A 26,409-nucleotide genomic window follows, 5' to 3' on the forward strand; every position below is an offset into this window, starting at 1 on the left:
TAGATGGGTTGGAGTACCCGAGGTTAGGGAAGGGGGACAGGGCTACATTAGAGGGGGCGATGATGGAGCAGGAAATAAGGGCAGCACAATTGCATTGTGGATAGCACAATTGCTTCACAGTTCCAGGGTCCCAGGTTCGATTCCCGGCTTAGGTCACTGTCTGTGTGGAGTCTGCACATCCTCCCCGTGTGTGCATGGGTTTCCTCCGGATGCTCCGGTTTCCTCCTACAGTCCAAAGATGTGCAGGTTAGGTGGAATGGCTATGCTAAATTGCCCTTAGTGTTGGGTGGGGTGATTGGGTTATGGGGATAGGGTGGAAGTGTGGACCTTGGGTAGGGTGCTCTTTCCAAGAGCCGGTGCAGACTCGATGGGCCGAATGGCCTCCTTCTGCACTGTAAATTCTATGATTCTATGAGCACTTCGGGTTGGGGGCAGGGTCAAGGGAAATGCCGATTTGGGGGAACCATAGATTTAAGCCAGGGAAGTGGGATGGAAATTTTGGGAGATGGGAGGAGAAAGGAATTAGGACACTAAAAGATTTGTTTCTGGGGGTCGTTTTGCGGGATTGAAGGAGCTGGGAGCGAAGTATGGGCTGGAGCAGGGGGAAATATTTAGATACATGCAGGTTCGAGACTTTGCCAGAAAGGAGATACAGAGCCGTCTTCCACATTGCTGGAGGAGGTGCTGATGACAGGGGGACTGGAGAAGGGGGTAGTATCGGTGGTTTACGGGGCTATTTTGGCGGAGGAGAAAGTGCCACTAGAAGGGATCAAGGCAAAGTGGGAGGAAGAGTTGGGAGAGGATGTGGAGGAGGGGTTTTGGTGTGAGGTGCTTCGGAGGGTGAACACCTCCACCTCGTGTGCGAGGTTGGGGCTGATACAGCTGAAGGTGGTGTATAGAACGCACCTTACAAGGGCGAGGGTGAGCCGGCTCTTTGAGGGGTAGAAGATGTGTGTGAACATTGCGGGGGGGGGGGGGGGGGGTCCGTTCATATGCTTTGGTCCTGTCCAAAGCTGGAGGATTACTGGAAGGAGTTGTTTAGGGTAACCTCTAAAGTGGTACACGTGAAACTGGACTCTGGCCCTCGGGAGGCCATATTCGGGGTGCCGGACCAGCTGGGGTTGGAAACGGGCGCTGAGGCAGATGTTGTAGCCTTCGCCTCGTTGATCGCCCGAAGGCGGATCCTGTTAGGATGGCGATGAACGTCTCCACCTTGTGCCCTGGCGTGGAGGGGGGGGGGGGGGGGGGGGGGGGGGGGGGGGGGGGGGGGGGGGGGGGGGGGGGCTGCTGGAATTCTTAATGCTTGAAAAGGTCAAATTTGAACTGAGGGGAAGGATGGAGGGGTTCTACAATTCATGGGCGTTATTTATGATGCACTTTCAAGAATTGGATCACATTGAATATTAGGGGGGTTGGGGGCTGGGATGGTTGGGGGGGGAGAGGGACTGTCTGTGTTAATGGTGACTATGGGTGATTCCTGATTCCTTTTTGTAATTTATTTATGTTAACATGCGGGCCAATGTCTGGGGTTTGGTGGGAGGCTGGGATCGTTGTTATTGATATGGGGATTGGCATTGCATTCGTTACAGATTATTGTTTATTGTTGGGTGTAAATTTGGGAGAAAATGAAAGAAACGAGGGATGCACTATGACTGGGGAGCCACAGAATGCAGAGCACTGAGTTATACTGATGTGGAATGTACAGGATATACATGGAAGAATAGCAGGAATTGGAAGGCATACAATCAGATAGTGTGATTTTGAAGGTACACATTTGAGAAATAATGTAATATAGAAGATTGTCAATGGAACACAATGACTGAGTTTTTTTAAATCAGGAGACGTGCATAATAGGAAGCCGAGTCCATTTCGCCTGCTGTACATTCTCTTCCAAAGTCAAAATGGTTGAGTTGCAAAGAAGAAACTGTGTTTGAAAATCCAGGCTCAATGGCATTCAGCAACATCTTTTGTATCCCAACACATCTTTGTTCCATGAGCTACTTTAACCTGTCTGCACCCTTCGCTCTCTATGGTTTCAATATGCCGCGGTTGCTTGTGGATTGATGCATGTCAAAGGACGAGCTGACGTGGTGGGAAAGAAATCAGCAGAAAAATGGTGGGATCAAAGCAAGCGTCATAATTACAAACATATCAACGGATTCCAAAATCACCATCATCCTGGATCCTGCAAGTCAGAAGATGAAGGTGCAAAACGCCTAACTGCAAGTTCCGGGAAGTGGAGAGGTTTGTTTGCATCCCTTCCTGACGCCTTTTCAAGTGATTTCCATAGTGAAGTAACAGACGCAGGGTCGCTCGTGAACCCAGCAACCGTGCTGCAATATTTCACAGAAACCGCTGGTGAAGGGAGTCCAGGACAAGGGCCACAGCCTTAAAATCAATACCTTGCCATTCAGGAGAGCAGTTGGGAAACACTCCTTTAGGTAGAAAGGTGGGAGGAGCGTGTAACTATCTTCCACAAAAAGCAGCAGATGCCAGCTCAATGAATCATTTAAAATCTAAGATCAATGATATTTTTGTTATTGAAGGGGATAGAGAGCCAAGGTGGGTGGATGGAGTTATGTTACAGATCTGCCAGGATCAATTTGAATGATTTGATTTATTGTCACATGTACCGAAGTGCAGTGAAACATATTTTTCTGCGTACGTAAGGGAGCATACATAGTACGTACACAGTAGACATAAAAGAAGAATCAACAACAGTCTTGAGGGACTGAATGGCCTACACTTGTTTCCTTGTTCCTATATTGATAGGTTAATTTTTACAGAAATCAAATAATAAGAATTGATGCGTTTGATCTTGCTGAAATCACACCCAGCCTTTCCCCAGCTTTCAGAAGGAACATCGGTTCAATACAAAGATTTTCTCCACTTCGGGATGGCTAACGGGCCCTTTGAAAATGGCGGGTGGGTCGCAATTCCGGTATTCCCCGGGCCCCATTCCCAGGGTTTCCAATTTTTGGGAGTGCCTTTTAGGGGTGTGGTTCTCCTTCGGGTGGCAAGCTGGCATCCTGTACTCCCAACCTGGCCGGCTGCATTGCAGTGACTTGCGTGTCCGAGTCCTCCTTAATTTCTGTGGAGTAAGAACAACCTTTCAACATATGGTTCAGGGCACCTTAGTGGTGAGGAAAGCTTTTGAAAGGTAAGTCCAAAAGGTCATCCTCATGCCCCCTATGTTATACCCCCCACATGCCAAGTTATGCTCCCCACACACCTCCACGGCCCTATTGCCCCTATGCCAATGTATGCTCCCCAACCAGTTCCTATGGTCAGTTATAGAACATAGAACATACAGTGCCGAAGGAGGCCATTTGGCCCATCGAGTCTGCACCGACCCACTTAAGCCCTCACTTCCACCAGTAACCCAATAACCCATCCTAATCTTTTTGGTCACTAAGGGCAATTTATCATGGCCAATCCACCTAACCTGCACGTCTTTGGACTGTGGGAGGAAACCGGAGCACCCGGAGGAAATTCACACAGACACGGGGAGAACGTGCAGACTCTGCACAGACAGTGACCCAGCGGGGAATCGAACCTGGGACCCTGGCGCTGTGAAGCCACAGTGCTATCCACTTGTGCTACCGTGCTGCCCCACGGTCGTGGGATGGCTGCATTGTTCTGTGAGCAGAGATTGAGGAGTCTGGGCCTGTATTCTCGAGATTTTAGGACAGTGAGATACAATCTCATTGAAACAAACAGAATTCTTACAGAACTCGACAGGATATAATGTTTCCCCTGGCTGGGGGGTTCGGTCTTGAAGCAGTGGACGCAATCTCAGAATGAGAGGGAGGCAATTTAGGATTAAGATGAGGAGGAATTTCTTCCATCAGAGGGTGGTGAATCTTTGGAATTCAGGGATGTGGAGTATCAGTCACTGAGTATACTCAAGGTAGAGACTTTAAATTTCCAGATACCAATGACATCATGGGATAGTGCGGGGAGATGTTCTACAATATGTTGATGTACTTAGCTAGAGTAGAGTGGGGGAAGCTTGTGTGGAGCACAAAAAGCTGTTGAGCTGAGTGGCCTGTTTCTGTGCTGGAAATGCAATGGGATACTATGTGATAAATCAGGATTCCAAGCCTCCAGCAATCCTTGTTGGAAGTGTAAATGTGTAAGAGCTACTCTTGACTTTGATACTCAAGTGATCAAACTGCCTGCTGACACCTTCTGTCTTGATGAAACATGAATAGTGGGAGCTACTAGAGGGATCCAGTGCCTGTTGAGCAAAGAGTGGACACAAATCACAGAAAAAGGGGAGAACATGTTGAAAAGGCCAAATAATCATTGATACTGAACATATACTGAATTGGTACTGAATTGATACCAACTATCATTGCATGGCAGTGCCAAGATTTCTCATTTCTTTATATCAGAATTATTCATCTTTGTCATCTGACTTCCATGCCTAAAGGTGCTTACTGAAATATGTGACAGTTTTCAGGTTATCTATAAGGACTACAATACAAAAGGTTTACATTGAAGGTGACAAATGTATTGGCATTAAAAACAGATTTGTCCCAGTGTATTGAATGGCTCGCGGTCCACATCTAATAATAAAACCTACCCGCTTTAGATCAATTTCCCCAAAACGTGCCCCTCTGTTTGTACCATAGAATCTTAGAGTGCAGAAGGAGGCCATTCGGCCCATCGAGTATGCACCGACCGTCTGAAAGAACACCCAACCTCGGCCTACTCCCCCACTCTATCTCCATAGCCCTGCCTAACCTTTGGATGCTGAGGGACACTTTAGCATAGCCAATGCTTCAAATCTGCACATCTCGGATGGTGGGAGGAAGCTGGAGCACCCGGAGGAAACCGCGCGGACATGGGAAGAAAGTGCAAACTCCACGCAGACAGTGGCTCAAGGTCAGAATCGAACCCGGGTCCCTGGCACTGTGAGGCAGTCGTGCTAACCACTGTACCACCATGAATTATCTCTAAATTATAGTGTGAAGAGGCCTCACATCCATCAACCCTGGGCCCTCCATAAGAACCTCAATTATGCGAAAGAGAGTTGAGATTTTAATCCCATCCATCAATTGGAAGCCAGGTGGGTGAGTCAAAGTCACCCAAGTTGCCTACTCTCCCCTGGAGCTGCAGGAAGCTGCCAAGTTCTGATTTTGAGCTGCTCTCAAACAGGTTGGAAGGACACCCTCCAAAGCCAGTGGGATCCATGTTAACATATGCATGTTGGGTCCCAATGTTGTCACTTGGTCCTGGCTGCAATTTTAACCTGAATAGGAAGCGCAGGGATTTTGTTCCAGGTTGATCCAGCAATGAGGAGAATCGGGGCCCAAAGAAGCCAAAAAGGAAGTAAATCTGTGAAGTAAATCTTTCCTTCATAAATTATACGTTCCTCCTCTCTGGAGCAGCAGATGAAATTCAAACTCACTCCACTACTTATCCCCTGTGAACTGGGCCACAGTTGAAATTGAGCAATGAATTATATCCAACCTATCAAATCTCCGAATTGGGGAAGGAAAACTTCAACTCCCTAAGTCTCAAAAACCAACACAACTTACCTCCAAAATATCAACCTTACTTTGCAAGCCAGGTCAGTTACATTCCAAAGGCTAATCATTATACAGCATATTACAGAAAGGCCAGAGTTCTGTGATTGCAAAGCCTTGGACTTTACAGCCTTGAAAAGACGGGACTGGGAGGAAGCCTCATATTAAAGAATAAGTGAAATGCCAATTGTCACAACGTATCACCTCAAATGAAACTGTGGCAACAGGATACAGGAGCAGAATTTCAGACCAGCTGAGGCCACTTTGGAGCCATGTTTATCATGTGTGGGATGAGCATCCAAGTGGATTAGAAAAGGTAAAGACCCTGAATCATTTAGCATTGTAATGGGGCTCTGTAGGTTTTCCCTAGAGGGATGAGCTTGGATGGAACCAATATCCTTCCTCATCTGTACCTGTTTGGCGATTTTGTGACAATCCTTATCACTATGCTTTCAAGCATTTAGCCATTTCATTTTGCTGCATGGTGATTATAGCACATTTATCCACACGTTAAAACCCCTCTTCATTCCTGACCCGAATGTTGAATAGAATAGATCAACAGGATTCAATCGTCCGAAGGGTAACAAGCATGTTGGCGATAGGGGTTTTGGCGAATGTCCTAAATGTAAATCAGTCGCTTAACATGGGATGGCACATAAAGAGACCAGCACGAGTTGAAGAGTGCTGACCATCTCATAGATAATTTGCAATAGAATCGTTGCTTTCATGGAGGAGACCTTACTCTCAGAAATTTTATCCATAATTAGATATATTTCTCAGGAATTCGATAGAGCTTTTGGGATTAAGGGATATGGGGTAAGGTGGGATCAGGGTATTGAACTTGATGCTCAGCCATGATCATAATGATTGGCGGAGCAGGCTTGAAGGGCTGAATGGCCTCCTCCTGCTTCTATTTTATATGTTTCTATGATTATTTTTATCTCAGTGGGGAGAATATGTGTTCCATTGACAGGAGCAGGCTCAATGTTGACAAGTATCCCCCTCAATCCTTTTTCTCTCTGAAATGTAATGTTCTTGCACTTTACGTGTGCAATATAGATGAGTGATCAACATAGTTACAAATAAAGGATCTGGCAAAGTTACTGGTTAAGTGGTGACTTTTCAATAACCTGGTCTGCATGAAATCTTAGAGCAACAAATTGCGATCAGCTTGTTTTATTATTTTTTTCCCACTCTTGGTTCAATTTATATTCCTTAATATACCTCAGTAATGGAGCAAATTTCCTATCACGGAATTCAACACTGCCATCGAACACAGCCACATACAGGGCAAAGCTGCCTCATAAAATATCCTTTAATGACTAAAAAGTCCAATTATGTGAATTCTGTGAATTTTTTTAACACATTTTATTGTGATTTTCTAACGTCATCGATGTAATGCACAGGAGGTTATTCTAAGTAAAAGCATAAATGCCCACACATGTATTTTATCATCCCTGTATTGCTGTTGTCAAACACAGGCGCCCTGAATGAACATTGCATCACAATCTGTCCAATATTGCAGCATCAGGCACTTGTTTTACAATGATATTATTGCAAAATGACTCACCATAATGCTAATAGTCTAAATATGAATGATCTATTCGTTACTCAATACTAGAAGAATGAAATGAAAATCGCTTATTGTCATGAGTAGGCTTCAATGAAGTTACTGTGAAAAGCCCCTAGTCGCCACATTCCGGCACCTGTCCGGAGAGTCTGATACGGGAATTGAACCGTGCTGCTGGCCTGCTTGGTCTGCTTTAAAAGCCAGCGATTTAGCTCAGTGAGCTAAACCAGCCCCTACTGAAGAAATCACGTTAACAGACCTCTTTTTAATCCCCTGCCAGTCATTCCTCCAATGAAGACAATTTTGTCACAAAATGTTGCGGATCCTTAATTTCTTCCGTCATTTTCTGCTGCCAACTTCAATTATTATTCTAATGAGAATGGGAACTTTCCCAAAATCCAAGTGGTTTTATTCAACGATTGGAAATAATAAAATAAGAATATGCCAGACATACACAACAATTCAACAGCAACTTGAATTTATATTGTGCCTTTAACATATTAAAACATCCCTTCACAGGAGAGTTACCCAACAAAATCTGACACCGGGCCACTTCAGAAGATATGGGGACAGATGAACCAGAAGCTTGATCAAAGTGGAAGATTTTAGGGAGTGACCTGATAGGAGGTAAAATAGGCAGAGAGGTTTAGGGAGGGTATTCTAGAGTTTAGGCCCTTGGCAGCTGACACATGGCTGCCAATGGTGGACTGATTAAAATGACAACTGCTCATTAGGACAGAATTTGTGGAGCACCGCTATTAAGGGGATTTTTAAAAATATCATTCATGGGATGTGGACGTCACCGGCTGGGCCTGAATTTATTGCCCATCACTAAATGCCCTTGAACTGAGTGGCTTGCTAGACCATCTCAAAGGGCTGTGGATCTGGAGTCACATGTAGGCCAGACCAGGTAAGGACGGCAGATTTCCTTCCTCAAAGGACATGAGTCAACCAGATGAGCTATTACGACAATCGACAATGGTGTCATGGTCGCCATTAGACTTTTTAATTCCCAATTTTTATTGAATTCAGATTTAACCATTGGCCATGGTGGGATTCAAATCCAGGTCCCCAAAGCATTCCCTCTGTCTCTGGATTATAAATCCAGGGCTGACAGAGGTTGCAGACATAGCGGGACAGTACCATGAAGAGCGATCCATCGGTATTTGAAAACAAAAGACAGGTTAGCAGTTTCTGGGTGCAATCTTTGATCAGAACTAGCCAGCAATTCATCTTTACCTCCCAGCTCTCCACTAATCACAGCGCCCTATCGGCAGCATGGTCGCACAGTGGTTAGCACTGTTGCTTCACAGCACCAGGTTCGATTCCCGGCTTGGGTGACTGTCTGCGCGGAGTCTGCAACATTCTCCCAGTGTCTGCGTGGGTTTCCTCCGGGTGCTCCGGTTTCCTCCCACAAGTCCCGAAAGTCGTGCTTGTTAGGTGAATTGGACAGTCTTGAATGCTCCCTCAGTGTACCCAAATAGGCGCCGGAATGTGGCGCCGAGGGTCTTTTCACAGTAACTTCATTGCAGTGTTAATGTAAGCCTACTTGTGACAATAAAGATTATTATTATTATCGCTGTTTCATACAGTTTATTTCTAAAAGGGGACTGCTCCAAGGCACCCAGAGTAACGAGGGAGCCAAGTGTAGTTTTCATTGCAGTGTTACTATGGCAAACACACAAAGTGAGATGTGATCGACACTTCATGGAACGTTTTAACAGACTGAGCTGAGTAGACGGTAACAAAATAAAAGTTACATCATACCAATAGTGTCAAAAGTATAACGTGAGAAGAAGGGCAAGATTTTATATCTCAAATGCATCACACACCAGCAATGAAAACAATGGTGGTAGATTTTGGATTTTCATCTTTTTTTCTCATGTAAAAGATTTTTTCGAAGCAGGTTTATTTGTAGCCTTTTATTTGTATTAACCCCAAGTTTTTATTTATTTACCCAACTTCCCCTCCCCAATCAGACTGTTCCAAATGCAACTAGCCTATCGCAAGAGTGCTGTTTCTGTGACTCAGTCTCCAGATTTTTTTTCCTTCTTCCCTTGTGGCATGGAGAGGGAAGATATTCGTAGCCATTTAGCACCTCCCTATTGATGGATCAGCTATATCACCTTTCAGGAGCTCACACCAGCTGAGTTGAATCGCAGAAATGTCACATCGGTCAAAGCCAAGGATAAGACCCGAGGAAAATACTGGAATGGCTAACAGAATGGTTGAATGAGATGCAGGAGGGAGAGCACCCAGCCACACTGGCTAATGCACCAGCCCAGGGAATGGTATCTGGCTCTTGTCGTAGGGACAGGTCACTCTGACCAGAGTTGCCATCGGGCCCATGCCCTCCTGGATTTCAGTGATGAAACTGACACTGGTCGTGCAATGGCGGCTCTCCAATGTCGAAAGAATGAGATGGGCAGAGGGAAATTGCTTTAAGTCGGAATGATTTACTTGTGCTTCTATAAGGACAAACAATTCATTACATTTATTGCTTTTTAAAATTTCTATTGTTTTTCAGATTTCACCGGTGCCGCGGTAAGTGGAAACCATGTTATTTCATGTAATGTCGTCTGCGGAACAGACCAGTGAGATGCAGGCTACCAATCTGACATCTAATACCTATGTTAAGAAAATCTGGTTTACGTGTGCAGTGCAAAACAAGTTTTGAAACTGGAACACCTAATGTTACAAGGAAAAATAGTGAATTTTGTCCATCTTGCTGTCGACACGGGATTTATAAAAAGCTTACCTTCAATTAGAACTAACAAAGGGCCCTAGATTCATTGTGTACTTTTTTGTTTTCTTCAAACAATCTCCCTGCTTCTTTAAACTGCTCCACACTGTTGTATTATCTCTTAAAGAGTCCATAGATAGATGAACTCTCTCTCATACCTCTGCCAAACGCCTTCTCTGCATCATAGGTGGTTTGGATCAAGTGTCTGCTTATTAGTTTGGAATGGTTCCCTCCCTCCCTTGCTTCTACTTGGTACCTTCCGTCTCATGGGACAGATTCGATCGGGAGCTTGCTATTCAGAATCACCCCTTGTGTCCTATAACACAAAAAGCATTGTACCCTCTGTATGTTATTTAAAACGTGCAATATTTAATATTTGACGTATCTACGATAGGAAATATAATTCTTTGGGATACCAAAGACAATGAGATTCAGGACTTCTAAGTTTTAATCTGAGAGGTACATTGTACCTTGTGCATTAAACAGAAGGAAACAATACCTTTCTTACAAAAAGTAAATGCAGGATTTACCCTCCATATTCTGAATGGAGGAAATATACTTCTTTACATATTGTACATACAAAAGAATGCAATTGCTTGTATATGAATACAAACAATACTGTGGCTTGTATATATTGCATATATAGAGATTAAATACTTTACATATTTGACATAGGAACGCAGTAAAAATATAGTGTATATTATAAATAAGTAGGATACAGTGTGTGGTTTTGAAGCAAATATCTACAAAGTCCATTTGTAAAGTGAACCGAATTGTTCTGCGCCAAAATGTTTCTCGTTACTTTAAAATGAGTGTTTTTTAGTTAACTATCTGGTTACTTCCAGTTAAGTGAGGAGTTGGATTGCTGTGCTGACTGCTCAGTCAGTCTGCACCTCCACACAGGGAGAATTTGGGTGTTTAAAACATAAATATATTCCTGAAATTGGTCTTTTCACTTTTAATATTTATTCTTAAAGCTCATTGACCAATATACATTGACGTTAGAAATTACTTAGTTGTTAGACCTGCTAGTTTTGTGTCTAGATAACAGAGCCATAGTGGGTTTCATGACTTCAGTTGGTGTTGGTTCTGTTCATGATGTACTTTACATTCTGGTCCTTGTAAGCCAAGACTCTAACTTTCAGCATGATGCTCGGAATAGGGTTACTGCCCGGAGAGGAGTGGATTCAGGCTCGGCTGTAAAGTTGTACTGAACTTTCATTTTCAAACAATATGTTGAGAATAATGGATAAACTGGGAGTGTCTACATGTCAGTGTCTCAATTTAAATTACATCACAGACCAGAGGGAGGTTCAAGCTCTTATGACCATAATAAAAATCTGCAAGATTGCTTTGCAGATGTAAACACCGTTTTTTTAAATTCACAAGCCAATTTGTTTTATTCCATATTTAAAGGCTTGTTGGCTTTTGGTCCCTCTGTGGCTCACACCACATTTACTCATGAGATGGGTCGATAACCTGCTCTCAGACCCTTCTATTGCTGTCCTATAAACAGACATTATCGGATTTAGTCTACCACCGACCCACTCCCACCCCAGGGCGAATCACATTCCAGCTCCCTCTTCGTCCATGTGGGGACTCACCTGACACTGAAAACATGCCCTCCAATGACAACATGGCTGAGACAGGAACTAACCAAAGACAGAACTGTGAGTGTAAATTCACATCCTACCAGGCCGGTATCGTACTGCCATTGTCGTTTGTCACAGAGCTTGAGTATTGTTAAAAAAGGAAGCACGTTGCCGAAGCTCTTGGTCCAGTGCACATCATGACAGATGCAAGGATTTCACATTTCAAAGGGAACAACAATATATAGCTTCCTGGTGCATTTGCTATTGCGACATCTTGACCAATCAAAGCCAACTTGCCAACCAATTAGCATCTCTGGTTGGAGTATAAATTGTTGTTCTCTTTGAAATTTTGCATTCTGGCATCTGTCCTGGATGAGAGTGCAAGATAAAAAGCTTTGATAGCATCTCTCTTTTTCAATGCCATTTGCTCTATTACTCTGTCACCAGTGTCATTCAGTTTTGCAATCATACACTCTGCTGGAAGCAGCTCCCAATGCTGGTATCACAACTCTGAACACACCACGTAACTGATACATGATGACATTCACACACAGATTAAGCATTGTGTGATACCATCAGTGCAGGTTTATTGAGAAATAAATGCAGTTAATTAACAAAGAGTATTTTGTCATTATTTGCTATGATATTGAGAGATGCCTAAATTAATCTCAGCTACTGAACAGTCGTGGTGTGACCATCAATTTCACACATGAAGCTATGAATCAAAATGGGGATTTTCACCAATCATCTGAGCCTGTGCATATCATGTGAGAGTTCCTGTATTCACCATCGTAGAAAATTCAGAATCGCATTCCTCATACAGTTACAATTCACAATATATAACAAGCAGAGGAATTCTCCCTTTTGCCATCCCCTGCCTCATACGACTTGTAAGCTTCGGCAGAAATATTAGCACGTGGTTCTGTTTCAGATATCAGGCATTTGCTTGGAAAAATGCAACATGGAAACTATTCCTGAAATCGGAGCATTTTCATGATGGAGAATTTTGCTAAGTTTTAAATTTGTATAATTTGGCCCAAGCGTTCACTTTGCTGAACAGAATATCACTCCATATCTGGCACCAAACAGTCTCAGCAGTTAAAGCAAGAGTCAAAACTCAGAGTAATTGCCTCCATTCTACTTCAGAAAAGTACTTCCATATACACTAACGAGTAGTTTATGACTTAGCATAACAAGGTTGGTTAATGTGCTGTTAGTTTGAAAACATAAGTAACAATTTTATCAAGCTGACTCATGCTTATTAGAAATTCATTTGAGACTGCCCAATCATAATTCATGTTGGGAGAGAGTCATTTTCCCCCATCAGTCATGATTATAGTTGGATCAAAGTCCCAGAAGCATTGGTGGAAGGAAGGGCAACTCAAATTGGGGTGGTGAAGGCTGCATTGGAGCAGTGATTCTCCCATTTCTGTCACCTGTGGCCCAATGTAATTTTGGATTAGGCCGAGAAGGAGGCCTCCATCCAAAACAGGCAAGAGCAAATCAATGTTCTGGGAAAATGGAATTTCGTTGGCCTTGCATGAATTGCAATGAAACCCTAATGCATGGTAACCACTCATGAGGCAAGACAGTGAAGAATCATAGAATCCCTACAATGCAGAAGGAGGCCATTTGGCCTCCACCAAGCCCAATCCGTCACTCTATCCCCATAACCCCTAACCTTTGGACAATAAGGGGCAATTTTGCATGCCTGATCCACCCAACCTGCACATCTTTGGACTGTGGGAAGAAACCGGAGCAACCGGAGGAAACCCACGCAGTTACGGGGAGAATGTAGAAACTCCACACAGTCACCCGAGGTTGGAATTGAACCTGGGTCCCTAGCACTGTGAGGCAGCAATGCTACCCATTGTGCACTGTACCACCCCAATGGGCCAAGAGATTAATTCTAGTTCAGAACTAATTGCTGTAGGTTCAGGTGTGTTCCTTAGACTATGCTTCTCCAATCTACATTGCCTACTATTATATCACCAGGAACAAGCGTAAATACATAGCCCACTATTAGATCACCAGGCACAAGCATAATTACATAGCCCACTATTAGATCACCAGGCACAAGTTTATTAAGTAAGTGCAGCTTTCTCAGCAAGTGAAGCATTGAAGCGGAACAAACCGATTAATTTCAAAAGTGGTTATCTTCCAGACTATGGCCACATTAAGTCAATTTTTAATAAGGTTTGGGAGAGAAAAGTCTCCCCAACTGCTCCACAAAGCCATCTGCAAAAAAATTCCATCACTGGAATTCATTCCTGGCAGTGAATGAAGACAGTCAAGCACATAGCAGTAATTGTAGTTACAATGAACTAACTTGCACAATGAGCTGAAAATTAAATCTTTGGTTTGTTTAACATCACATCCAGAGATCAAGTGTGAACATTGAACGAGAAGACCAAAATCTACACATAGAGATTAGGTTATTGTGGATGAATTGACAGCGAGGGCTTCAGCAAGATTTAGCATCAAACAAGAGCAAATCAATAACATTTAGAAGGGAGGCAATTACTCGCCAATAAATGCTCCATGCGCTTGATTTTAACTCTGTGTGAATGAATGGGTTTTGTGAACGAGTTAAAATCTCACCCCATGTGTCACAAAAAGATCCAGCCAGGTTAGCTGAAAAAGTTTAAATAATACCTAAAGTGTGGCAAAGACAACACTGGTCTTCAAAATTGAACCAGTGGAGCAACACCGGCCATAAAGTATTAACAATGCAAAGGAGAAAGTCCTCCAACTCTTGCCTGCTGAAACCCTGCATGATATGGGAAACCATGAGCCAGGAGTTGTCTCGACAGACTCTGGTGAGTAATTGTTATTGTGTTTTTACCTTTAACAATAAATGAGTTATTTTAATAAATGCTGTGAACCCAGAACAGACAAGCACATTAATAGCCGGATATTATTGGGTCATGTACAATTTATGTCTGTTTCTAAGGAGTTAGATTCCGAAGGCAGAGTGACACTATTTTATCTGCATTCTCCTCTCCACAGATACATCAGGACTTTCTGCCTCAGCTACAAGCCAGAACTCGCCTCCAATTTCAGAGGTACCTGCTCACCCAACAACATCTGCCTCAACAACAGCATCTGCATCACCCACTGCTCAAATTGTGCTCACCAGCACGGCTCCTATATCGCCTTCATCGCAATCGTTGGTTAGATCTCCTGCACATGAAAATGTGGATGGCATTGAAGAATTGGCAGTGCCAGTGGAGGATGGCGAATTGGACAGATCCATTGCAGATTGTAGCAGCCACAAAGAGGAGTCCCCCGAGCATGTTAATGAGGAGACAGATATTGATGGACAAGCCTTCAAGGCAAAAGTATTGGTGCATCAACAGGATATTCACCGGGCAGTGAAGCACTTCCACAAATCCGTGGATCAAAGATTGGAAGAAATTCAAGGATCTCTCTTTGATCTCAATGAGGTGCTGGATGCAAGAATGGGTGCTGTGCAGACCTGTATGGTCACCCATGGGGTTAGTGACTTGGTATCAGTTCTGAAGGAAGGGCTGGTGGATCTCAAAGAAGGATTGCAGACAGCTATCAGGGATGGTTTCTCAGAGCTCAGGGATGCCATGAAAACCGGCTTTAACCAACTGGATGGACGCCTTGAGCATATGGAAAGCACACTGGAACAAACCTTTGGGCACCAAAGGCCAAACGATGGCACTCATGCCAGCAATTTAGCTTTGTTGGTGACGAGCTCAAGTACTATAACCACAGAAACATATCAAGTAGACATTGGGCCTGCCCTACAGATGTGTCAAGAGATCACTTGCCACGATGCACAGACATCAGCTAGTGCTTCTTCTGTGTCCATTATCCATGCCCCACAAATTGATGTGTCTCTATCTTCGACTGATATTGCTATGATGGGGTCACAATCCACCACGAGTGGACATTCACTGAAAAGATGTTGTAAAGTAACACTGGAAAAACTACCACAGTACAAACATTAGGCACGCACATTTCATCAATTTGTAAATAAAAAATGTCATTTAATTTCTTGTATTTGCTTCAGTTATTTGTAAAGCCTCTAAAACCTGAACAATACCACTGTATGAAAGTATTTCTCTTTCGTGCAGGTTATTTGAATATTGGGTTCACGTTTATATGATTGCAGTACTATCTGATTATTCTCTACAACACAAGATAAATATAGACTTGTATTTTGTAAGCATCAATGTTCTTTCTGTAAACAGCACAAAAATGGCAGTTTGACACTTCTTCATGTGAAGTAGTATCCAAGCCAGGTGCCAAGACAATCACCCTCTGGGGCAGGCTGTTCCGCTGTTCAAGATCCTTCACCTCTGCTTGCATTGCACATATTCGCTGCTCGTCAAACTGAACATCATTCTTTACTGCCAGAGTGTATAACACTCAGCAAAGATTCCAATCCCCGACTGGCAAAATGAGATACCTCCACCTTGGCTTCAGTCAAGCACATCGGATCAATCAGATCAGTTGTGGAAAAGTTACTTTCTGCTTTATCCCATGGGTTTTACGCTAGTTTCATCAGCAAGCCCAAGAGACAAACTTGCACACTTCTGCTCTTCTCAGTCAACGCTGCTGCACATTAATTGTGTGAAACAAGGGGATTGTGTATTGATACAGGGACTTTTCGCAGTCACCACGTGATGGAATGCTGTGTCCCGCAGAGCATCTGTATATTCGGGGAATGGAATTCCTCTCGGCTGGTGCAAACCAAGAGAGTTTTCAGCCCAGTTTGTATGGAGCCAAACACTGCTTGAACTTGTGAAAACCATGAAACAGTACAGAAACTTCAACCGCCTTCTGAACTGAAGAAATTGACAAAGAATGAAGAATGCGTCTTGAATGCCTCAGCCGACATGTGAACTGGTCTGTGGACAATCCCTACCAGAAGATTTGGAAGTACCTTGTACCAAAAGGAAATTCAAGGTAGGTGTGTCTTTGAAAGCTGCATGTAGAGTAAAGGGAGTGTTAGGATTGTGTTCAGGTGCGGGACAATCAAATCTCAGATCTCTTTGTTGTCCTCCTGTGAGCTTTCATGTGATACTCTCCCAAGCCCTTACCCTGTAACGACCTGAATGCACTTGTATCAAGATCGGTTTCACCACTCCCATCTTCCAATCATAGATTCTGTTCCACTTCATGCTGAACCTTAGAGTCGACAGCTACTAGGATAATCCAAATCAGAGAGATGTGCAAAATAACACTGTGACCTGGGTGGAGATTCTGCCAGTGCTGATATTGCATCTGAGTGATTTAATTCTTCTGATAGAAGATTCAATCCATGGAGATTCTCAGACAATCTCAGAAGTTGGTCAGATTTGCTCCGTATTAATGGGATAATTTAGCTAACGAAAACGATGTGTCTCTTCTTCCCAAACACCTATTGCGCGGATGATGGAAAATTGGCCCGGAAAAAGATTTCCGTATAAAATCCATGTTTTCTACATGTTAGTAAATGGACAGGAAATTCACCATAGACTGGAAAGGGGGTTTGATCCAACCAATCAAATCATGGAGATTTGCGTCAAAAGATTTTCAATGTACAACTTTTGGCAAGTGACAATTGAATAAGATGGAATGAACTCTGGATATGCATCTATATTTCAATCAGTATGCCTGTTGGATCAGATTCTGAATCATATCTTCAAATTGAATTAATATCTCATTTTACCGTCACTGCTCAAAACACACACTTCAATAAATTAAGATTTAGGGTACTTTGAAACTGTGGAAATGTTCCAATCCACAATGGATAAGAAAAGTTTACTAAAGTGGCTGGATACTACAGAATGGATTTTCCGACTGCCCTTTTATATCTAGAAACCAAGGGTACTCTGAGATCCAATTTATCCAGATTAAAATCAGATTGATTTGCCTGATTGTAGTGTTTCTAAACAAACTGAATCCTCAACTCAGTTCTCAGTGGCTGGCCACAATTCAAAGATACCCGTATATTGGTACAAAATTGAGTAGTCGTTTGGGATTACAGAACATGAACGTTGCTGAAATAAAAGAGACATCTTTTTGTCGCAGGTTTTCACCTTGCATTCGTCAGGATATTTTGCGAGAATGCAAATCCAAAGGAGACAACAAATTTATAACTATGAGAAGAGAGTGCTAATGGGTGACAGGATGGCACAGTGGTTAGCACTGCTGCCTCACAGCACCAGCGAACCGGGTTCAATTCCGACATTGGGGAACAGTCTGTATGGAGTTTGCACTTTCTCTCCATGTGTGTGGGTTTCCTCCGGGTGCTCCGGTTTCCTCTCACAGTCCAAAGAAGTGCAGGTTAGATGGATTGGCCATGCTAAAAATTGCCCCTCGCTGTCCAGAGATGTGCAGGTTAGGTGGAGTTATGGGAATATGGCGGGAGAGTGGGCCTAGGTAGGGTGCTCTTTCAGAGGATCAGTGCAGACCCGATGGGCTGGATGGCCTCCTTCAGTCCAGTAGGAATTCTGTGCTTGATTGGTTGGCAAGTATATTCTGATTGGTTGCTATGGAGAATGCACCAGTTGATAGTGACTGAGTTAACTGCCAAGTATTGTTTGAAATTTAAACCAACCAGCCTGACTTTGGTTGGTCAAGGCATTACCCTGAGGAATGCACCAGAAAATGGAGGTCACTTATTTTGTTTAGCTGAAACAGGCACAATGTGTGTACATATTCTTTCTGTCTGCCAAGAACAAGGTCCATGTAGCGTCCGTTATATGCAAATGCTCCAAAAAGACATCTTGCCTATCACACAAATGAGTATGGCAGTATATGAATTTCCTTTCCCATGTGATACTCGGAATGTAGGCCGTACATCCCAAAGACTGGATCGTATCAAACAGCATGCCCATTCTCTGTTTGCAATGGGCAAGGTACAGACCATCGCCAACCAGCCCATGCTTACAAACTGCAAAGCACAGTGGTTAACTTTAGATGTGATTCCACAATTCGACAACATTTGTTAAATAGTCCTCGGTGTGCGAACAATTACATTGAGTTCTAAATTTAAGATTTTCAGTCAGGCAGAAAGAACATGTACACACATTGTGCCTATTTCAGCCAAACCAAATAAGTGACTGCCATTTGCTGGTTCATTCCTCAGATTGGGCCTTGCCCAATCAGTCAAGTTGTCTATTTAAATTTCAAACAATGCTTGGTCAGTCACTGTCAACTGGTGCATTCTCCATGGCAACGGCTCAATCAGAGTCCACTTGATAACCAAGCAGAGCTCTCATCTCATACGGTATGAATTTGTTATCTCTCTTGAATTTGTATTCTTGCGAACTGTTCTGATGAGTGCAAGATGAAAAGCTTTGATAATTTCTTTTTTCAGCAATACAAAACTGTGTCTTATTTACAAAGGCCTTGATGTTTTGGTTTCATCTGTGTGTGCTGAATTGACTCATGAGTGCCTGATACCTAAAGTGAAAAGTACGTTCAATGGGTGTGATTTACCGGCCGCGCTGCGCTTCAGCGTCAGCGCAAGGCGGCCGCTAGATCCCGGGAGAGGACACGCGCGGGCCTTCCGACAGACTTTACGTCTCACAGGACATACCCAAATCCCACGAGGTGCCAAAACCAGGATCTTGCCCCAAGGGGGCATGACCAAATGGGCCAGAAACCTACTTAGGCAAGGTTACCCGGGACCGACTGGCCTCCTGGGATCCGTTGCAGGGTCCTGGGTGGCCAGGGGTAGTGAGTGGGGCTTCCTGGCCCTCCCCCTGGAACTCTGGCACCATAGCACTGCCCAGCTGCAACCTTGATACTGCCACCCTGGCACTGCCAGGGTACCCGAGTGACACTGCCAAGTTGGCAGGAGCACTGCCAGGGTGACAGTTCAAGGGTGATCGAGCGCCAGGGTGGTACTGCCAATGTTCAGGGCCAAAGGGGGGGGGGGGGGGGCTATGGCCATGAAAGGAGGGTTGGAGCGGGGTTTGAAGGGTGATGGGGTGCAGGACAGGTAAGTAGGGGCCTCTGGGAGATTGAAAATGAAATGAAAATCACTTATTGTCACAAGTAGGCTTCAAATGAAGTTATTGTGAAAAGCCCCTCGTCGCTGCATTCCGGCACCTGTTCGGGGAGGCTGGTACGGGAATTGAACCGTACTGCTGGCCTGCCTTGGTTTGCTTTAAAAGCCAGCGATTTAGCCCTGTCCTAAACCAGCCCAGGTTTGGGAGGGGGGGGAGGGGGGGGGGGGTCCTGGAGGAGGGGATCTGTAAGTGGGTTTGGGGGGCTTGAAGAGGGGGGGCTCCCCAGGGACCCCATAGCGGGTTGTCCTCACTCGGCGGGATGTGCGATAATGCTGATGTGTGGGGGGTTGACATTGCCTATGAGTGGGGATCAGTGCTGATCAATGGGCGGGATTTACATCGTAACATCTCGCGAGGCGTTGCGAGCCAGGTAGATCCTGGGAGCAGGGTCTCCCGCTTTTATTGGCCACACGGCGCAGCAGTGAGCTGTTTTTCTGGCGGAGCGTTGTCATTGGATCGCGCCCTCAGTGTAATTTGGTAGCGGTGGGGAACCCGCTGGCAGAGCCGGCGGGAGATTCCCTGCAAAACCCGCCACAAATGGCACTTAGAAATGTTTCCATTAAATTCCGCCCAATGCGTCTGATTTACTGCTTTTATTTAGGGGCTGTTTAGCTCACAGGGCTAATCGCTGGCTTTGAAAGCAGACCAAGGCAGGCCAGCAGCACGGTTCAATTCCCGTAACAGCCTCCCCAAACAGGCGCCGGAATGTGGCAACTAGGGGCTTTTCATAGTAACTTCATTTGAAGCCTACTCGTGACAAGCGATTTTCATTTCATTTTCATTTCAGAACTGGAGCATCTGAACTTTTTGTCAGTATCTTGAAGTTTGTGATCATAAAACTTTTTCACCATAAACAAAGAGGAAAGATTAACGTAACTATCGGCATTGCCAATGCCCAACAATTGTATTCTGAGGCAATCTTCAGAACTGAAGGAAAAATCTTTCATTTTGATCTCTGTTATCAAATAATGAACCAGACTGTAAATCCATCTTTGTCATTCGGTGAGCTGACAAGATTACAGTTATGAAATTAACCAACCTTTAATTGACAATCCTGCAGACAGTTAAATATGTTGTGGTCTATTTATGATGACATAATCTTTGACAAGTCTAGTTAAAGGACTCAATTTGATCTGGATACTGAATCACCCAGACAGCGGCTCAAACTAGTTTGAACTCATTCACTGCAGTAAAAGCCACATCAGACCAATATTCTGGACGTTGCCAATTTTGAATGTTGTATTCTGGTTCAACAGTAAAATGGGAAAGGTGGCAGAACCATGCTTTCCAGGGGAAATTAGAGATCGTATTCGATCCAAGGAAGAGGCATACAAAACTGGTCAAAAAGAACAATAAATCTGAGGAATAGGAGCAGTTTAGAGTTCAGCAAAGGAGGACCAAGGGATTGATTAAGAAGGAAAAAATAGAGTATGAGAGTAAGCTTACGGGGAACATTAACACTGACTGTAAAAGGTTCTATAGGTATGGGAAGAGAGAAGATTGGTGAAGATAGTCAAACAGGGGAATTTATAATGGGGAACAAAGAAATGGCTGGTTAACTAAATACATATTTTGGTTCTGTCCTCACAAACGAGGACATAAATAACATCAGAAATGTTGGGGAACACAGGTTTAGTGAGAGGGAGGAACTGAAATAAATCAGTATTAGTAGGGAAATGGTATTGGGGAAATTGAAGGACAATATATCCCCACGGCCTGATAATCTATATCCCAGAGTTCTTAAGGAAGTGGCCCTGGAAATAGTGGGTGCATGGGTCATAATTCTCCAAGATTCCAAAGACTCAAGAACAGTTCCTACAGATTGGCAGGTAGGTAATTTAAGAAAAAGGTGGAGAGAAAACAGGAAATTATGGACCAGTCAGCCTGATGTCAGTAGTGGGGGAAATTCTGGAGCCCATTCTAAAAATTTCATAACTGAGCACTTGGAAAACAGTAGCAGAATCGGACCGAGTCAGCAATCATTTATGAAAGAGCAATCATGCTTGACATATATACTGGAATTCTTTGAGGATTTAACTCTGTGTTGATGAGGGGGTGCCAGTGGATGTGGTTTATTTGGACTTCCAGAAGTCTTTCGACAAAGTCGCACATTAGAGATTAGTGTTAAAATTAAAGTGCATGGGATTGGGGATGGTGTATTGAGAAGGATAGAAAACTGGTTGGCAGACAGGAAATAGACAAAGAATAGGAAGGCAGTGACTAGTGAGGTACAGCAGGGATCAGTGCTAGGATCCCAGGTATCCACAATGATTTAGATGAGGGAACTAAATGTAATATCTCCCAATTTGCAGATGATGCAAAGTTGGTTGGGAGGGTGAGCTGTGTGGAGGATGCAGAGATGTACCTGTGTAATTTGGACAGGCTGAGTGAGTGGGCAAATGCATGGCAGATGCAGTATAATGTGGATAAATGTGAGGTTATCCACTTTGGTGGCAAAAACAGGAAGGTAGATTATTATCTGAATGGTTATAAATTGAGAGAGGGAAATGTGCAACGAGACCTGGGTGTCCTCATACACCACTTGCTGAAAGTAAGCGTGCAGGTACAGCAGGCGGTAAAGAAGGCAAATAGTAAATTGGCCTTCATAGCGAGAGGATTCGAGTACAGGAGCAGGGTTGTCAATTATACAGGGCCTTGGTGAGACCACACCTGGAATATTATGTGCAGTTTTGTTCTCCTTATTTGAGGAAGGGTGTTCTTGTGATAGGGGGTGTGCTGTGAAAGTTTACTAGACTGATTTCTGGGATAGCAGGATTGACGTATGAGGAGAGATTGAGTTGGTTAGGATTATATTTGCTGAAATTCAAAAGAATGAGGGGAGATCTCATCCAAACCTATAAAATTCTAACAGGACTAGACAGGGTAGATGCAGGAAGGATGTTCCAGTTGTTGGGGGAATCCATAACCAGGGATCACAGTCTAAGGATGCGGGGTAGACCTTTTAGGACTGAGATGAGGAGAAATGTCTTCACCCAGAGTGGTGAACTTGTGGAAGTCGCTACCACAGAAAATAGTTGAGGCAGCACGGTGGCACAGTGGTTAGCACCACTGCCTCAGCGCCAGAGAACCGGGTTCAATTCCAACCTTGGGTAACTATCTGTGTGGAGTTTGTATATTCTCCCTGTGTCTGCGTGGGTTTTCTCTGGTGCTCCAGTTTCCTCCACAGTCCAATGATGTGTAGGTTATATGGATTGGCCAAGCTACGTTGTCCCTTCGTGTCCAAAATATTCAGTGGGGTTGCTGAGTCACAGGGATAAGAAGGATGTGTGGGCCTAGATAGGGTGCTCCTTCAGAGGGTTGCTGCAGATTCGATAGGCCGAATGGCCTCCATCTGCACTGTAGGAATTCGATGATTCAAAACATTGCATGTTAGATATAGCTCTTGGGTTGAAAGAGATCAAAGAATCTGGGGGGAAGGCGGGAACAGGATATTGAGTTGGATGATCAGCCATGATCATAATGAATGGCAGAACAGCCTCAAAGGGCCGAATGACCTCCTCTTTTGTATTTAAAAAAAAATTATTTTTAATTCATTTACGGGATGTGGGCGTCGCTGGTTAGACCAGCATTCAGTGCCCATCCCTAGTTGCCCATCAGAAGGTGGTGGTGAGTTGCCTTCTTGAACCGCTGCAGTCCTTCAGGTGTAGGTACACCCATTGTGTTGTTCGAGAGAGAGTTCCAGAATTTGGTCCCAGCGACAGCGAAGGAATAGTGATAGATCTCCAAGTGAGGGCGGTGAGTGACTTGCAGGGGAATCTCTAGGTGGTGGGGTTCCCAGGTATCTGCTGCTCCTGTCCTTCTAGATGGTAGTGGTCATGGGTTTGGAAGGTGCTCTCGAAGGAACCTTGTTGAGTTATTACAGTGCATCTTTTAGATGGTACATAAGTCTGCCGCTGTTCATCAGTGGTGGAGGGGTTGAATGTTTGTGGAAGGGGGAGCTATCAAGCGGGCTGCTTTGTCCTGGATGGTGTCGAGCATCTTAAGTGTTTTGGAACTGCACTCATCCAGGCAATTGGAGAGTATTCCATCACACTCCTGACTTGTGCCTTGTAGATAGTGGACAGACTTTGGGGGGGGTCAGGAGGTGAGTTACTCACCACAGGATTCCTGGCCTTTGACCTGCCCTGGTAGCCACAGTATTAATGTGACTAGTCCAGTTCAGTTTCTGGTTAATGGTAACCCCCCAGGATGTTGATTGCGGGGGATTCAGTGATGGTAACACCATTGAATGTCAAGGGGCGATGGTTATGTTTCTATAAAAAGTGCTTGGTTATTTAAGTAATCTTAAAAATGTGGTACGCCTCATTTGCACCTTCCCTTCATTCAGCATCCCAATCACCAATTATAATTGGCCAAGGGAGCTGAAGAGAGATGTCAGAATGCCCACTATCCTCCCTCTCACCTGTAGAGAAACACCTGATTCACCGCCCGGGCATCAGTGGTATGACTAAGATGACCACATCGGTCAAACTGCAAGGTGGCAGGGCAGAATTTTGTTTTTTTTATCCACGTTAACTTTGGAACAGAAACTGTGGTGAGCTATAGGTTTGTAAGTGGAACCTTTCGCACAGAGCAGGGTTTAAAAAGAAAATGCCAGTGTTTGGAGATGGGGGTGAAAGGGATTACATTCCTTCTCTGCCCAACTGGTTCTATGTTGACCCAGCATACATATTGAAATTGGATCTCTCATTTTTGCAAAAATGTTGGATAGATCTATGTGGACAGACCACCTATATGTCCACACTGAGATAATATGATAAATGATAGCATCAAACACTATGCTGTGTGAATACATGGATTTAGTTCTTTCATTGTCTAACTTTGTATAAAATTACTTCAACATAATCTCTCTGCTTGTATTTCCAATAAGCAGAAGATCCACTCTTAACCTAAGAAGACTGAGCTTTAGAAAATTCCAGCCCACCATTTTGAGGATCTTTGATGGTTGATAATAATGAGGGTGAATTTCTGTTGGGGCTCTCTTGCTCATTTGCCATGATGCTTATGCCTTAGGTCCTGAGCTTTTGCAGCTTTGCCACTTGTGGTAGTCACCACTGATGTATATATTACATATCGAAGATGTTGTTATAGGTGCTTTACGGTAAGGCCCCTGTACTACAGGTACGGGGGTAGATCCCTGCCTGCTGGCCCTGCCTAGTAGGCGGAGTATAAATATGTGTGCTCCCCGTACAGCAGTCATTTCGTCAGCTGCTGCAGGAGGCCACACATCTTAGTGTAATAAAGCCTCGATTACATCCTACTCTCGTCTTTGCGTAATTGATAGTGCATCAATTTATTACACTGAGTTTTCAGAGATGGACCTCCGCATCAAGCTGGATTGCCTGCAGCTGCATCCTCAAGCACACAACTCCAAAAAAGACTTTGAACATTGGCTAGCCTGTTTCGAAGCGTACATCGGAACTACGGCAGACACAATTCCAGAAGCTCCAGATCCTTTCCACGCGGCTGAGCTCCAACGTCTTTCCACTGATCCAGGACGCACCAACCTACACAGAGGCCATGGCGCTACTGAAGCAAAACTACACTCAGTGGACTAACAAAATCTAGACACCTCGCCACATGGCGCCAGCTTCCCCGGTAAGCCAGTAGAAGATTTCTGGCGCGCCCTTCTCGCCCTAGTCAGAGACTGTGACTGTGATGCCGTTTCGGCCACGGAACACTCGAATTTACTGATGAGAGACGCATTTGTTACGGGCATAGCGTCTGACTGCATCCGCCAGCACCTCAACCTCGCGACGACCAAAATGCTATCGCTCTCATTTACGGTTGCATCACGCATCATTCAGGCCTATGCCCCGACCGCGTGGCCCACCCCTCCTGTGCATCGTGGACTCCGCAGACGGCCGTCCCATCGTGGACCCCATCGGCGACCGTACTCAGCCAACCCCACGCTTGTGCTGCGTGGCAGCCAACCAACCCCAGGAGGCCCAAATACTACTTCTGTGGGCAGTCAGAACATCTCCAACAGCGCTGCCCGGCGCGGAGCGCACTCTGCAAGGCCTGTGGCAAGAAGGGACATTTTGCTGCAGTGTGCCAGGCCCGCTCAATCGCCACTATTGTCCGGGCACCCCCCCCACGTGCAGCCAGTGGGCGCCACCATCTTCCCCTCCTCGGACCACGTGCGGCCAGTGGACGCCGCCATTTTGCTTGACTCGCAACACGTGCGGCCCGTGGGCACCGCCATGTTGTTGCTCCCAGGACCAGCGGGTGCCGCCATCTTGCCTTCCTCATGACACGTGCACTCCGTGGCGATCCGGGGGTACTGCATTGCCATTCTCACTGTCCAGGGCGTGAAGTTCAGCGGCTTCCACCTCTACGTCCTCCCCAACATCTGCGCTGCCTTGCTACTCGGCCTGGACGTCCAGTGCGACCTCCTGAGCCTAACCCTGAAGTTCGGCGGGCCCCTACCACCCCTTACTGTGTGCAGCCTCGTGACCCTCAAGGTCGACCCACCTTTCCTCTTTGCAAAACTAACCCCGGATTGCAAACGCGTCGCCACCAGGAGCAGACGGTACTGCGCCCAGGACAAGATCTTCATCGGGTCTGAAGTCCAGTGGCTGCTTCGGGAAGGCACCATCGAAGCCAGCAACAGCCCCTGGAGAGCCCAAGTGGTAGGAGTCAAAACTGGGGAGAAGAATAGGATGGTCATTGACTACAGTCAGACCATCAATCGGTACACGCAGCTCGACGCATACCCCCTCCCACATATATCTGATATTGTCAATCAGATTGCACAGTACCGGGTCTTCTCAACAGTGGACCTGAAATCTGCCTACCACCAGCTCCCCATCGGTAAGGCGGACCGCCCATACACTGTGTTCGAAGCAGATGGCCGCCTTTACTACTTTCCTCGGGTCCCCGTCGGCGTCACCAATGGGGGTCTCGGTCTTCC

At 44.9% G+C, this 26,409-nt stretch overlaps 1 protein-coding gene across 7 annotated transcripts in view; it reads left to right on the forward strand.

The window, feature by feature from the left end:
- lhfpl4a (LHFPL tetraspan subfamily member 4a) overlaps window positions 1–26,409 on the forward strand; it is a 227,839-nt gene that overhangs the window by 183,615 nt on the left and 17,815 nt on the right. For 4 of the 7 annotated variants that reach the window (XM_038812442.1, XM_038812441.1, XM_038812443.1 and 1 more), the window contains one exon: window positions 9,632–9,648. In XM_038812442.1, coding sequence (XP_038668370.1) covers window positions 9,632–9,648 — 17 coding nt within the window. Of the gene's footprint in view, window positions 1–9,631; window positions 9,649–14,448; window positions 15,463–26,409 lie in introns of those variants that run through there. The other 3 variants (XM_038812439.1, XM_038812440.1, XM_038812438.1) reach the window with 2 other exon arrangements.

The sequence above is a fragment of the Scyliorhinus canicula genome, chromosome 11, assembly GCF_902713615.1.
Source record: "Scyliorhinus canicula chromosome 11, sScyCan1.1, whole genome shotgun sequence".
In the NCBI taxonomy this organism is placed as follows: domain Eukaryota; kingdom Metazoa; phylum Chordata; class Chondrichthyes; order Carcharhiniformes; family Scyliorhinidae; genus Scyliorhinus; species Scyliorhinus canicula.